Source organism: Mercenaria mercenaria, chromosome 13 (assembly GCF_021730395.1).
Source record: "Mercenaria mercenaria strain notata chromosome 13, MADL_Memer_1, whole genome shotgun sequence".
NCBI lineage: Eukaryota > Metazoa > Mollusca > Bivalvia > Venerida > Veneridae > Mercenaria > Mercenaria mercenaria.
Genome location: NC_069373.1, coordinates 18,975,309 through 18,988,180, shown reverse-complemented (window position 1 = coordinate 18,988,180; position 12,872 = coordinate 18,975,309). Strand labels below are relative to the sequence as shown.

The window sequence follows — 12,872 nt, the reverse complement described above, 5'->3', positions numbered from 1 at the left end:
GTTGCTTTGTATCGACAAGGATGCCACCGGGGGCATCAAGCGTTTATTAAACGCAGCTCCTTGTTTATAATAGAATTTCGGGTTAATTTAGTTGCATTGCACTTTTGCTGTATCTCCAGTATTACTAAATAGATCTGATTCGAACTTAAAATAATTGTTCCAAGATAGCCGCATGATATGACACATAGTGCATTACTTTTGCAGAAGTTTTCCATGAATTATGTTCCTTTTATACTTATTAATGTTTTGAGACTTTGAGCTATTGTCCAATATCTTCATCCACATTTGAGCTTCAGCTTCTACAGAGTCGTGCCCAATTTCACTATCCAGCATTGAAATAGTCGAGCGTGCTGTCTCGTGTGACAGCTCTTGTTATGCCCCTATTGGAGAAGACTTGGGGAATCATAGCGTTTGAACTGGCCATCTATCATTCTATACGTCTACACTCTTTGTACTCAAATGAAACTTGCTATACATCTTGAACATGAAGTGGACGTATAATGCATATTGTTAAGACAGTTACGCCCCTTTTTGTACTGGCAGATATTACATTTGTATCTTCTGTACTCATCTCCTTCAGTCTCCATGAAATTCAAATGAAACTTGGTATACATCACCAGCATGAATTGGACATGCCCATATTGTGCAGGTTTTCATGTCTAGATATTTTCTCTTCAGTTAAATGCCCCTCCCTTTTTTGGACAATATTACATTCTGTACCTTGTGTACTCAACTCCTCATGATGTTTCATCCAGTGCCAATGAAACTAGGTATACATCATCAACATAAAGTGGATATGCGTATATTATTTAGAGTTTCATGTCAATTTATTATTTTTTGAGTTATGCCCCTTTCTTCACTTGGCCACAGTTTCCATCCAATTCAAATAGTGCAATAGTCATCAACATGAGTCATCATCATGAATTGGACATGTGCATATTATTGGGACTTTGTGTGTGATTGATATTTTTTTTAGTTATGCCCCTTTTTTTTTTGGACATAACCATGTTACAAACTGTCTTGTGTTCTCAACTCATCCAACTGACTTTCCATCCAATTCAAACGAATGTTATAGTTATTAACCTTTAGCATGCTAGATAAATTGTCGTCTGCTGGAAATGTCGTCTGCTAAAATTGTAAAGTTCATTCAATTTGCTCAAAAATTGGAAGAAATATTGTCAGAGTAGCAAACAGCTTGGAACCTGATCAGACGCCGATTTGATCTGGTTCCAAGCTGTTTGCAAAGGCTGTTAAATTCGCCTGCAGCAGGCTAAGGGTTAAAGGATGTGATTAAATGTATATTATTTTAATAATCTATTTATATGTTATAAGCAATATCTACAGGTTGTCGACACTTTATATAGTGACGGTTTTGTCATGGGGTGTAGTTGGTTTCAGTTAACACTTCATATTTTATAGGAACTGATTATTATCTGATAAAGCTAAATGATTATTTTTATATGACACTTTTAAGCATATTTGTATTCTCTCCCCACCCAGTTATATACAATAGGATTAGCGTACAGCTTTACTGGTTATTATAGGGATTCGAAAAAATGACAACACAGAAATTTACCTATCAACAAATAATGCTTTGTTAAAGATGTAGGGCAGTCAGTAAGTAGATTGGGTGAACTGGTTCGCTTTAAGACAAAGATTATCAACGTTATGTGATTAACCTATCAAGATTTCACTCCTACAGGAAATAAATCAGCAGGGTGACCGGTTGAAGTCAAATCTCAAGACTTGAGTTGATTTTGTGTAATGAATTCAGTAAACATTACGACAATTTCACAAAGGATTATATACCATTTGCAAATGATAATAAGGAATTTCGTTTATGATAAGGCATTTCAAATAGTGATTGCTGTATTGATATTTGTTAAGAAATGTTGAAATAGACGTCTAAGCCTGATACCACAAGAATAATTACAGCAAAATGAAATAACGACTGCACTCGGTTAACGGTTAACGGAAAAATTATTGAATTTTCTTTCAGTCCATTTCACATTTAGATAGATACAGTATAAACAGTTGAAGACCAATACTGCTGGGTGAAGGAGTTAATTGTAGTTCGAATTATAATGTAAATATAGATATGAATTATTATGAATATATAGGAATATCAGAAAAAGTGCTAATTTTATGGATATATATATAACGAAATGTGTTAAATGATAAAAATATGGATATTTTAAACAGTACTTAGGTTGAAAGTCATATAATAGGTAAGAGTGTAAATTACATTATTTAGTAAAGGTAACAACTGGATAAAGATACTGTTTCGATCGTTACAGTTGCAGTTTTTTCAGAGTTTTATAGGACAAATTCACCATAGATATATTCCCCTCCACCACCCCCTAGTTAAACATAGGCAGCTGTTTTTAATAAACATAATTTTATAAAATAGAAAGGTTTTTATTTAAACTGAAATGAAACACTTATTATTAAATTTATTACCATATTTTCTTCATTTGTAAATTAGTAATTAATCATAAGTTATAAAAATTGAAGGGTGAAGGATGTAATATAGTAGACTGTAGAGTGGCAGTTTTCGTAGTGTTGGTTCATTCCTTGCAAAAAATATTAAAGCTAATTTAAATGTTAAAATGCAAGGCATTATTTTATAGAAATGATACTTTACATAGCTTTTCAGTTTAAAGTGCCACACATACTTGTATTATGGACAATTTCAGTTGTATTAATGGTGGGCAAATTTTAATGGATTTCGTGGTTTGAAACAATTCACAGATCATTTTGATGCTGGACACGATTGATTCTGCCTTTGCGACGAGTGCAGATCCTGATCAGCCTGCACATCCATAGTCGGTTCAAAAGTACCTAGAGAGCTTATGTTGTATTATTACTTATCTTGCCGACTCAAAATAAAATTTATCTTATCTTTAGACTGATCATGACCTGCACTGTTCGCTGTTCAGTCAGTAGCTATTTGGTATGCATCCCTTTTAATAATTAATGGTACTGTCTAAATTGAAAAATAGACAAGCTCATTATAGAAATGTAGCATGGGAAGGGTTAAGAAGGTGAAATCCACAATTCATTATCCCCACCAAATAGCCATTTGACCCGAACCACGAAATTTCTTGTCATCAAAGTAATATTTTTCACTGAAAATAAGAATGATCTGGTTTTAACCCTTACCTTGTTAAATTTCTAGAATGAACGTGTCCATCTTTCAGTTTGGACAATACCATTCTAACTGTTAGAAGGAATGCTTACCAAAACGATACTGGCTGAATGGCGAACAGTGCAGAACATGATCAGACTGCACAGATGATCTAAACTGGTCCCAAAGGCAAAATCAGCACAATAAGGGTTAAATTCTATATATTGGGTTATTATATTAATATTTCTTGTTTTGCCATCAGGCTGTTTTATCAAAAGACAGTTACAATATTTCATTTATGCGATACAGTCTTACAAGAAAAATGTACAAAATACTTTGAATGAAAGATAACAATAAACTAACATCAATTTTCGTACATTTTTCTATTATCCTGATTTCCCTTTCAGTTGCTTGCTTACTTTAATATGTTAAGCATGTAATGATAAAGATCAACTGAAAGGTCAGATTGTTTATAAACTTTTATTATTGAAGTAGGCTTTAAGATCAAGTGTATTGTTAAACAACAACAAATATTTTTGTACTGGTTATTGATAGAATTGTTGACCAGATTAAAGTACTCAACAGATTTTGGGCGAAGACTAAATTGAAATAACTCTCCAATTATCCATCTGTGGCACAGAGGCCTAAATCTTTTAATAGGTATTTTCATAGTTTTGCACCAGTTTTTTTTTTTCTTCTTTGTTTTCTGACTAAGAATTGTTTTATGCTGCAGTTGTAGATGAGTACATGTACCTTTAAAATGTCAAAAACCGTGTATTACAGTCATGGACTATGGATTTATTGATACTGATTTTTCAGTAATTGACAATTGTATTCTTTTTCAGGTGCGTTTGGTAACAGATTGTGAAAGACCTCTGATTACAGATATACAAGAAGCCGCTAGTGGATCAGCTAATTTGCGGAGATTACGTAGCGAATTGTGAATACGGTTAAAAGTTTTTAGTGCAAAAGAATATAAAAAACAACGAAATAACAATGAATAAGGAGTTCCGATTTGATAAGCATCTTGAATGGATTTATAAATATAGTCATAGAGAGTTACGAAAAAAAATTACGGAATGGAATTATTCGATTTTAATATAAGTAGTTTGTAACTAATAAATTTTGTGTAAAAACAGAAATGTTTGAAAAGTATCATAAAAATCACAAAGCTATTTCACATATTTTGAGTGAGGTTTTCTTTTCAGTAGTGTTAACGGAAATTGAAATTGCGATAAGAATTGTGCGTTGAAAGTCGCAGGATTTTCATTATTAAATTGATAGTCTGGAATTCTGGCCAATTCTAAATTTATTTGTTTTCAACATTTGGTAAGAATTTGGTTCTGACAGAGAGAAAATATTTCAGAATTTCATATCCTAAAGTTTGTCTGTCTAAATCGTGTTCAGTGGTAGTGTTATTATTCAAAATGGGTAATATAATCAAAAAGAAGCCAGTAGAGGATCCGGACTCAGCGTGGCAGGAACAGAATAGGGAAGTGGAACGGAACCCAATGTACAAATTCGCAGATCTCAACAGGGGTGGTAAACTCGTGGAAGCCTATCGTAAAGGTGGTGTTGTAGCAGTACAAGAAATTGCACGACGCGAAATTGGTCCATATTTGTACAATGGTGGAAAAGGGAAGACTGTTGAAAGAATAGATTATATCAAATGGCTTAGACAAAGGGAGGCAATGAAAACGGTTGGTACATGTATATTAAAAAAATTGTATTTTCACTTACATCTAGGATTTAATCTAGTTTTCAGAACTTTTAAGTAGTCTGGCATAAATTCCGATATTGTGTATTGTAAATTATTTACTTCGCACTCATGAATATTTCATAGATCTCTGTGAGTTGATTGTCAGTGTCCGAGTGCTTATCAAGATGTTATTTATAATTACAACTAAACGAAAACAGAATGTGTATGTATCATATATTAGCAGATGACTGTGTGGTTTACAAGTTTAAGCTGCTAAAATTAGGATTATTGGTTTGAATCTTATGTCTGACAACATCAGATTGTCTTATTTCTTTATGTTTTGTCTGCATAACAAATTAGAGAGGGAGTAAGGCAGCATTCAACAGCAGTCTTCGAATGTTCATAATTGAGCAGCACCATGAGAAAACCAGCATAGTGCATTTGCGGCCAGCATGGATCCAGACCGCAAATGCACTATGTTGGTTTTACCATGGTGTGGCTCATATGTTGAAAGAAATAAACTAGTTAGTATTCAGCATAGTTTAGTTTACGAGTGAATCTTTACAGAAAATATAGCTGAGAAATCCTTGAAACATCTAAGATCTAAAAGATATACCTGTAAACCACAACTCCTTTTTAGCTCCACTATTCTGAGAATAGGGGTGCTATTCTATCGCCCCGGCATCGGCGTAAGCTTTCTTGGTTAAAGTTTTTTCGGCAACCTTTGTTTTTCTTTGTTACTATTGCTAATATCGTACTGTAACTTCACATTAACATTGTTCAGCATGCAAACAAAGTATGTGCAGGGGCTGGGCCCATTATACCCAAGGTCAAGGTCACCAAGTTGTTATACTTGGAATTATTTTCATGTTATTTAAATTTAAATAAATTCTTTTGAAAGCTTCGTTTATAGACATATATTGGTACATTAAAAGATAATGACTTGAAATTAAAAATATTTTTTATAATCATCATCTGCATGACATTATGTTGTTACAATCCCCATAACTATTATTGTATTTTTGACAGAATTATGCCCCTTTCATACTTGAAGTGTTTTGGCAATCTTTGCTTTCTGGATATAACTTTAGTACAATATAAGATAATGACTCGAAACTTAAAAATGTGTCTTTATCATCATCATCTGCTAAAATAATGATAAAATAAAAAAATAAATAAAATAAAAATAAATAAAAAATAAATATTAATATAATTTGAGTTTAGCAAAGTCTTTATATTTTATGTGCATTTAGTTTCTTGGACTGTTTTTTCTGATATAATTTAATTCCATCAAAATAAAAAAATGTCTGTACCCCTTCCATACTTGACCTTTAACCCCTCTTTGTAGTAGGGTCTTTTTATATCTTGGTGTGTCTTCCTTTTATGTAGGTCTCTTATTGAGACATAAATTCATTTTACTGTCAAATCGCTGAATAGTGAAGCGTGTTGTCTTATGGACAGCTCTTGTTATTGCTTATGTTTGTATTTAGATCTTTTGTATTAAATTATGGAAACACCACAACATAATAATTATATTGGCAGAGATTAGTGAGTGCCAGGTAAATACTTCCAGCACAATGGTATGCCTTATCATAAGAAAAGCAGTGTCTATTGTCGAATATTTTGTTAGCTCAACTGTTACTGAAGGCTCAGTGGTGAACTATTTGTGATCAGTTTTTGTCTATTTCTATTTTCTGTTGTTCTTCCATAAGAAAATGCTTTAAATTACATTGCTGAAACTACATGCTAATGATCCTATGGTGATTCTCCACCAAACTACCTATTGATATGAAGCAGGTCCTTGCAGAACTTACTGCATGGTTGCTGTAGCAACAGAAAGAAAAAAATCTTTAAAAATATGGAGCTGCCTTTTTTTAAAGTGCAAAATTATGCCCCTCCCTCGGTGTATAATGACCCAAGATGTTGTTTTTATCATAGGAAGGTCAAGGTCATCTATATTCAGGTCAGTTTGCAGGTCTTGCGACAAGATTTGTTGAATGTGAGTATGAACTAAATTGGGTCATTTTTGTGGGTTTGTAGGACCAAAAATGTTGTTTATGAAGGTTTTATGTTGAAGGTGAAGGTGATATAAGGGTCAGGGTCATTTAAAAATAGGTCAGTTTGTAGGTTGTAGGTTTTGCCACAAGGAATGTTGAATGTGAGTATGAACTAGATCAGGTTGTTATTGTTTGCTGTAGGTGAAACGGTAAAATGTGGTTTGTACAGACAGACAGATGAATAGTTCAATCACTGAATGGTGGAGTGGGGGGGGGGGGATGAATTGTTACTCGATGATAAAGGAGTTTAAAACCAACTTGATTTGCTGAATAACATTGTTTTCGAATATATATATAGTGAAAACTGCAAAAATCTTCTCCTTTGAAACAGACGATCAAACTTCAAAATGTTTTGCTAAGAATGATAAAAAGATATTAGCTAAAATGAAATTAATTCCTAAAAACAGCATGGCTGCGATGGGTGGATCTTCTGTTTCTTATGTACAAAATTTTAATAGGGAAAAAACTTTGAAAATCTTTTTCTCTGAAGCTAATGGTCCTTGCTTAATTTGCAAACTAGTAAAAAATCTATATACTCTGTAAATCACCAGTATGAAAGGAAGTTTTAAATTTTGTTCAATACCTAATTAAAAAGTATAAAAATTTTAATTTTTTTATATTTTTAGAAGTTGCTACATTGTTTAACATTTTGATGTTGTGATGTGTGGAATTTTTAGCTCGCTATTAAAGAAAAGTAGATTTTGGACTCACCCCTCGTCAGAGTCCGCGTCCCGATTTGGTTTAGGTTTTTTTATGTAACTGTATTCAGTAACCATTGTGGGAATGGTTGAACTTCAAACTTATTCACTGGATTAAAAGACCCACATTGTAAAGGGTTTCCCTAACCCCATTTTGCTTTCTTACAAAATTTGCCCCCTTTTCGACTCAAAATTCTTGGTTAAGGTTTTGTATGTAAGCTGGTATTCAGAACCCCCCGTGGGAAATGGATTTAAATTCACCACTTTCCACTGTGATAAAATGACCTACATTGCACGGTTCCTAAATCTATTTTTCTTTTTTTTACAAAAAATTTCCCCCTTTTTCGACTTTTGAAATTCTTTGGTTAGATTTTGTATGTAAGCTGGATCTCAGTACCCCCTAATGGGAATGGATTTAACTTCACCCTTGTTCACTGTCATGCATGTGTAGGTCCCTAACTCTATTTGATTTTTCCAAAATTTGCCCTTTTTCGACTTAGCAGTTTTTGGGTTTAAATTTTTGTTTTAAGTGGGTTTTTTAGTATCCACCTATGGGAAAAGGGTTGAAACTTCATGCATTGTTCACTTTATGGCGTAAGCACTGTGAAGGGTTTCCTAACCCTTTTTCCATTTTAAAATTATGCCCCTTTTTCGACTCGTATTAATTCAATTGACAAGGCTGTTGAATAGTCGAGCGTTGCTGTCCTCCGACAGCTCTTGTTTGTTATATGAACACGTAAAGCTATGTGGGCACTTGATTAATTTAAAAACTTTTTTCCAGTTTCAGTTTTAACTCCCCTTTGAAAACTTAATAGGTGAAATCATGTCGGGGACCCAGATATGAAACCAGAAATGTATATCAAATGCAAAAAGAAACTCAATTTACAACAATCTATATTTTTTTCTTGTTGTCGGTTCTTTTTATGTAACATACAAATGAAAGGATGAAAATGATCCTATAATGAAAAGTAGGGCCATTACCTGCCGGAACAAACATAAAAATCATTGTTGCTAGCCTAATAGTAAACTGAAATTACCAGGACAGTTTTATCTTTAGAGTGACTAATCAATATTTCAACGATTTTGTTCTCCCCCAGAAAATCAATGTATATAACTAACTATTTATTGTGCAAGTGTTGAAAAATGCTCCTGTTTTAACCTTTTAATATCCCTGCTAAATTTCTAAAATGAACTGGTCCATCATTCAGTATGGGCAGCACCACTAATTATCTAACATGCAGGCCAATCTTGGTCAGCACTGGTCGCAAAGATAGAATCACTTGCCACCAGCAGGCTAAAAGTTAAAAGGAGCATGAAAAATGTAAAAAAATATTATTTCATGGAAGTTATTAGAAAAAAAGAAAAGATTCAGTCATCATTGACTTCCAGACGGTTTTTTTTTTTTGTTGTTTTGTAAGAACACTCTTAGAGCGTTTTAGTAACTTTAGTTACTTGTTGCGTCAATCACACAGTAAGAATTTGATGTACTGGTACTGATGATAAACCCAAACAGAAAATGAGGTTTTTTACCTGTAACTTTTTTATTTCTGCAATTTGTAATCAATGGTCGGTATCAAAATAAAGCTTAACATCTGCTGAAAACTTTACATAATTCAAATTTATATTTAGTTAGCAAACTCACACGAAGTGAGGCCCTGAAAGGGGTTAGTAAAATAGGGACTTACGCAGGTTGACTGATGATAAATTTGACCACTTTGTCATTTACAAAATTTTCTTTGTAGTATTATATTGAAACTTTCCCCAAAAAACAGTCATTCCTGATCAAGTAATGAAAAGTGACCCAATGTCAGGCCTTCATGTGGCGACAGTGAACATGCGCAAAAAACACCCTCTTCCCCAGTAATTTTGGATAAATATTTTTTATACAGATAAATGTAAGTCATTTTTATACAGAATATTTACCAATTTTGTTTTTATTTACACCAGTTGGTGTTGTAAGTGGAAACTATTAGATGGTGTGTTCAATTTTATAAATAACCGATTGTAATCGAATATTTCCAAAGTGGTCGACTTTATCATCTATCCGGGTTTATCGTCAGTACCAGTAAAGCTTTACTTTGTGTCAGTTTGTAAGATTAGCAGGTTAACATTTACATCGACATATTTTACAAGAAATCTAAACATCACCGAGCATTGCTTTACATGAAAAATTAACAGCAAGTGTATTATGATTTATCATAAAAACATAATATAAAAGAAAAAAGAATATAATGTAAAATTAGGGTCATTTTACATTTATATGCCTTGATTTGGGCAACTGACTGCATGAAAAGGCCACACTTTTGGACAGTGCAACACCTGTGAAAATTCACTTTTTTCAAAGATCTGTTTTGATGCATTTGCAACAATATCCCAGTTTGTTTTCAGCTATCCTGAAAATTGCTTTTTTTTTATTTCTTTACAAGTGGCAGTTTTTTTTCAAAGATGGATAATTGAACTCTTTGAGAATAATTTAAGTATCTAGTAGTACAGAATAGTAAAGGGCAGTATGGTAAAACATGTATGGGACAGGTAATTTGTTGGTAAAAATGTTGTTCATTTAATTACCAACAGTTGTTACAAGTTCATTTTACAATTATATATTCTATTTATGCAGCTGCATCTATATCAGTAAGACATTATAATATATTCATTTCTTGACCCTAGTTGTTTCCTTTAGATTTAATTGCAAATGGCAGTTGGTCAAAAAGTGTGAATTTTACAGACTTACACAAAAAAAATTAAATCAACAAAAGAAATAGTTATTTTTCAGTTTTAAGGCTTGAATGTAATTACATAAAAATGAACATATTTTACCAGAACAATCTTCCATGTTTTTCATTCATTATTTTCACCCTTACAGAAGAAAAAGGCCTGCTGCGTACTCTTGCTGTGTACATACAGCGTATATGATGCGTACATGATGAGTACTGAAATCAATAGTACGCAGGATATACACCGCACATACACCGATAGTACGTTTGTAGTACACTTTTGACATGCAAATGAGCTCTGCCGCGTACTACTTGCTGCGTACATGCTGTGGACTACATAGTACACAGGATGTACGCTGGAGGAATTTAGTATGCGAGAAATAGTACGCAGCATGTACGCGGCACATACACTTTTCACATGCAAATGAGCCTGCGGTGTACTACCCCTGCGGCGTACATGCTGTGTACTCCTGCGGCGTACATGCTGTGTACTCCTGCGGCGTACATGCTGTGTACTCCTGGCCCGAGTCCTGCGGTGTACATGCTGTGTACTCCTGCTGCATACATGCTGTGTACTCTTGTGGCGAAACTGCTGTGATAATGTAAATTCCTTACCCCACCAACTTTCGTATGCAAATGCTGATTCATTTTGGACAGAAAAAAACAGAAAAAAGATAAGTGACATGCATCAATAAGTATTTACCCTTACCAAAATAATGTAGATTGATGTTATCAAATGAATTAGTATGCTTTTCTCCATCCACTTTTCAATGAAATAAATCAATTTTTGTAGCATGTAATTTGGTAAACTTTTGAAGAAAATGGCGTAACTGCATCAAGGGGAAACAACTTTAATGCAACTAAATATAAGTGTTATGATTTATTATAGACAATGTGTGCGTAGTATGTATTTATTTTGATTAAAATCCATCTGAGAACAATCTAGGACTGGAATTATATAAGCATTTATACACTTTTATGTCCGTAAAAAGTAGTGCACCAAAAAATTTGATTGATTTTTTCCAATGGGGCAAGCGCAATTAGCCAAAACGTTCTGAAAATATACGAGCGGCAAATCCGATGAACAACTTTTTAATTTGGTGAGGCCTTAATGAGTTAACATAATGAGCATTAAAGCCTTTATAAAACATGATAGAGTGGTGTTTTGCTTAAGAGTATTCAAATAACAGTGAGAGCTATTAATCTTCTCATTCGGGCGCTGTTGAGGCATTATCTTGGTAATTATTTCATGTATTACAAAATGTAATGCAACGAAGTTCAAATAAGCGTTTCAATTATCCAAGTTAGAAAGCTCCAGGATTAATTCAAAATGAAAAAGAATATATTTTTACACTGCATGCAAGGTGCAGCTCAGAAATCACTAAGATGTAAGCTTCACAAATGAACATTGCAAATAGTTTTGGCAAATTTTTATTGTTTAGAATACCGGTAATCTGAACTATTCTATGCTATTAAGATAAAAGTTACTCGGAAATCAAGTTCTTGCTTCCAAAAAAAAAAAATGTACAAATCCTTCCTGCATGAAGTCCCTCCCGCGTATATGAAGTTTACTTCAGACTTTAACTTATAAAAAAAAAACTATATAAATGCCAAAAGAAATTGTACAAGTCTTTCCCGCGTATATGAAGTGTACTGCACAAATTTCAAAGTATCTGCGGTGTACATGCAGGTACTATTTTCTTGTACAAGTCCCTCCTGCGTACAGGCAGTGTACTCCTTAAATTTTCAGAGTCTGTGCTGCGTACTTGAAGTGTACTAGTGACCTCCTGCGTACATGCTGTGTACTCGTCGAAATAGTACACGGCATGTACGCGGCATGCGATGTATGTAAAATGTACTCCTCTGGCGTACTACTGTGTTCGCGGCATATACACAGCAAATACGCAGCATGTACGCCACAGAGGCTTGCTTCTGTAAGGGCATAGATGTCACTAACACCGCATATACTTCGGCAAACACAATTATATAAATGGATACTTATATCAACCTGTCGGTAAATTAAATTTGTTTGAAATACACATTATATATTATTAACCACTATCATATATAATTCAGTCGTTCTACCAAAGGCTCTATATGGATGCGAACTGTGGAATACATATTCAGCAACTGACATGTTATCTTTGGAGAGAGCTCACAGATTTTGTGTGAAATCAATGCAACGACTTAGACCAAATACTAATACAGAATTTTGCTTAAGTACCATAAACTTGAACCCTATTGAGACTATTGTTGATTATAAAAAGCTCCAGTTTCTCGGTCTACTGTGCAATCTCCCGAGCAGGTATTTAGCCAAACAGATTTTCATGCAAAGATTGATAAGATTTGTAAATTTTGATACACAAAGACATCGTTTCATCCCAGAGGCATACAGACTTCTTCAAAAGTACGGTTTAGAGAGTTTCCTGGAAGAATATATGAGATCATCTTGTTTCCCTTCCAAATACGCTTGGAAAACTATTTTGAAAAATGCTGTATTACGATTTGAAACTGCTCAACGAGTAACGCATATCCAGGACAGTATTTCTGATATTACTTGCCAATGGTTGATAATGT

General features: G+C 33.7%; 1 protein-coding gene across 2 annotated transcripts in view; it reads left to right on the top strand.

Moving 5' to 3' along the window:
- Window positions 1–1,949: 1,949 nt before the first annotated feature.
- Window positions 1,950–12,872, top strand: part of LOC123529511 (transient receptor potential cation channel subfamily V member 5-like) — a 97,493-nt gene continuing 86,570 nt past the window's right edge. Inside the window, exons 1-2 of one of the 2 annotated variants that reach the window (XM_045309877.2) lie at window positions 1,950–2,228; window positions 3,973–4,827. In XM_045309877.2, the coding sequence (XP_045165812.2) occupies window positions 4,555–4,827 (273 nt within the window). In that variant the 5' untranslated portion in view covers window positions 1,950–2,228; window positions 3,973–4,554. The remainder of the gene's footprint in view (window positions 2,229–3,972; window positions 4,828–12,872) is intronic. The other variant, XM_045309879.2, reaches the window with a different exon arrangement.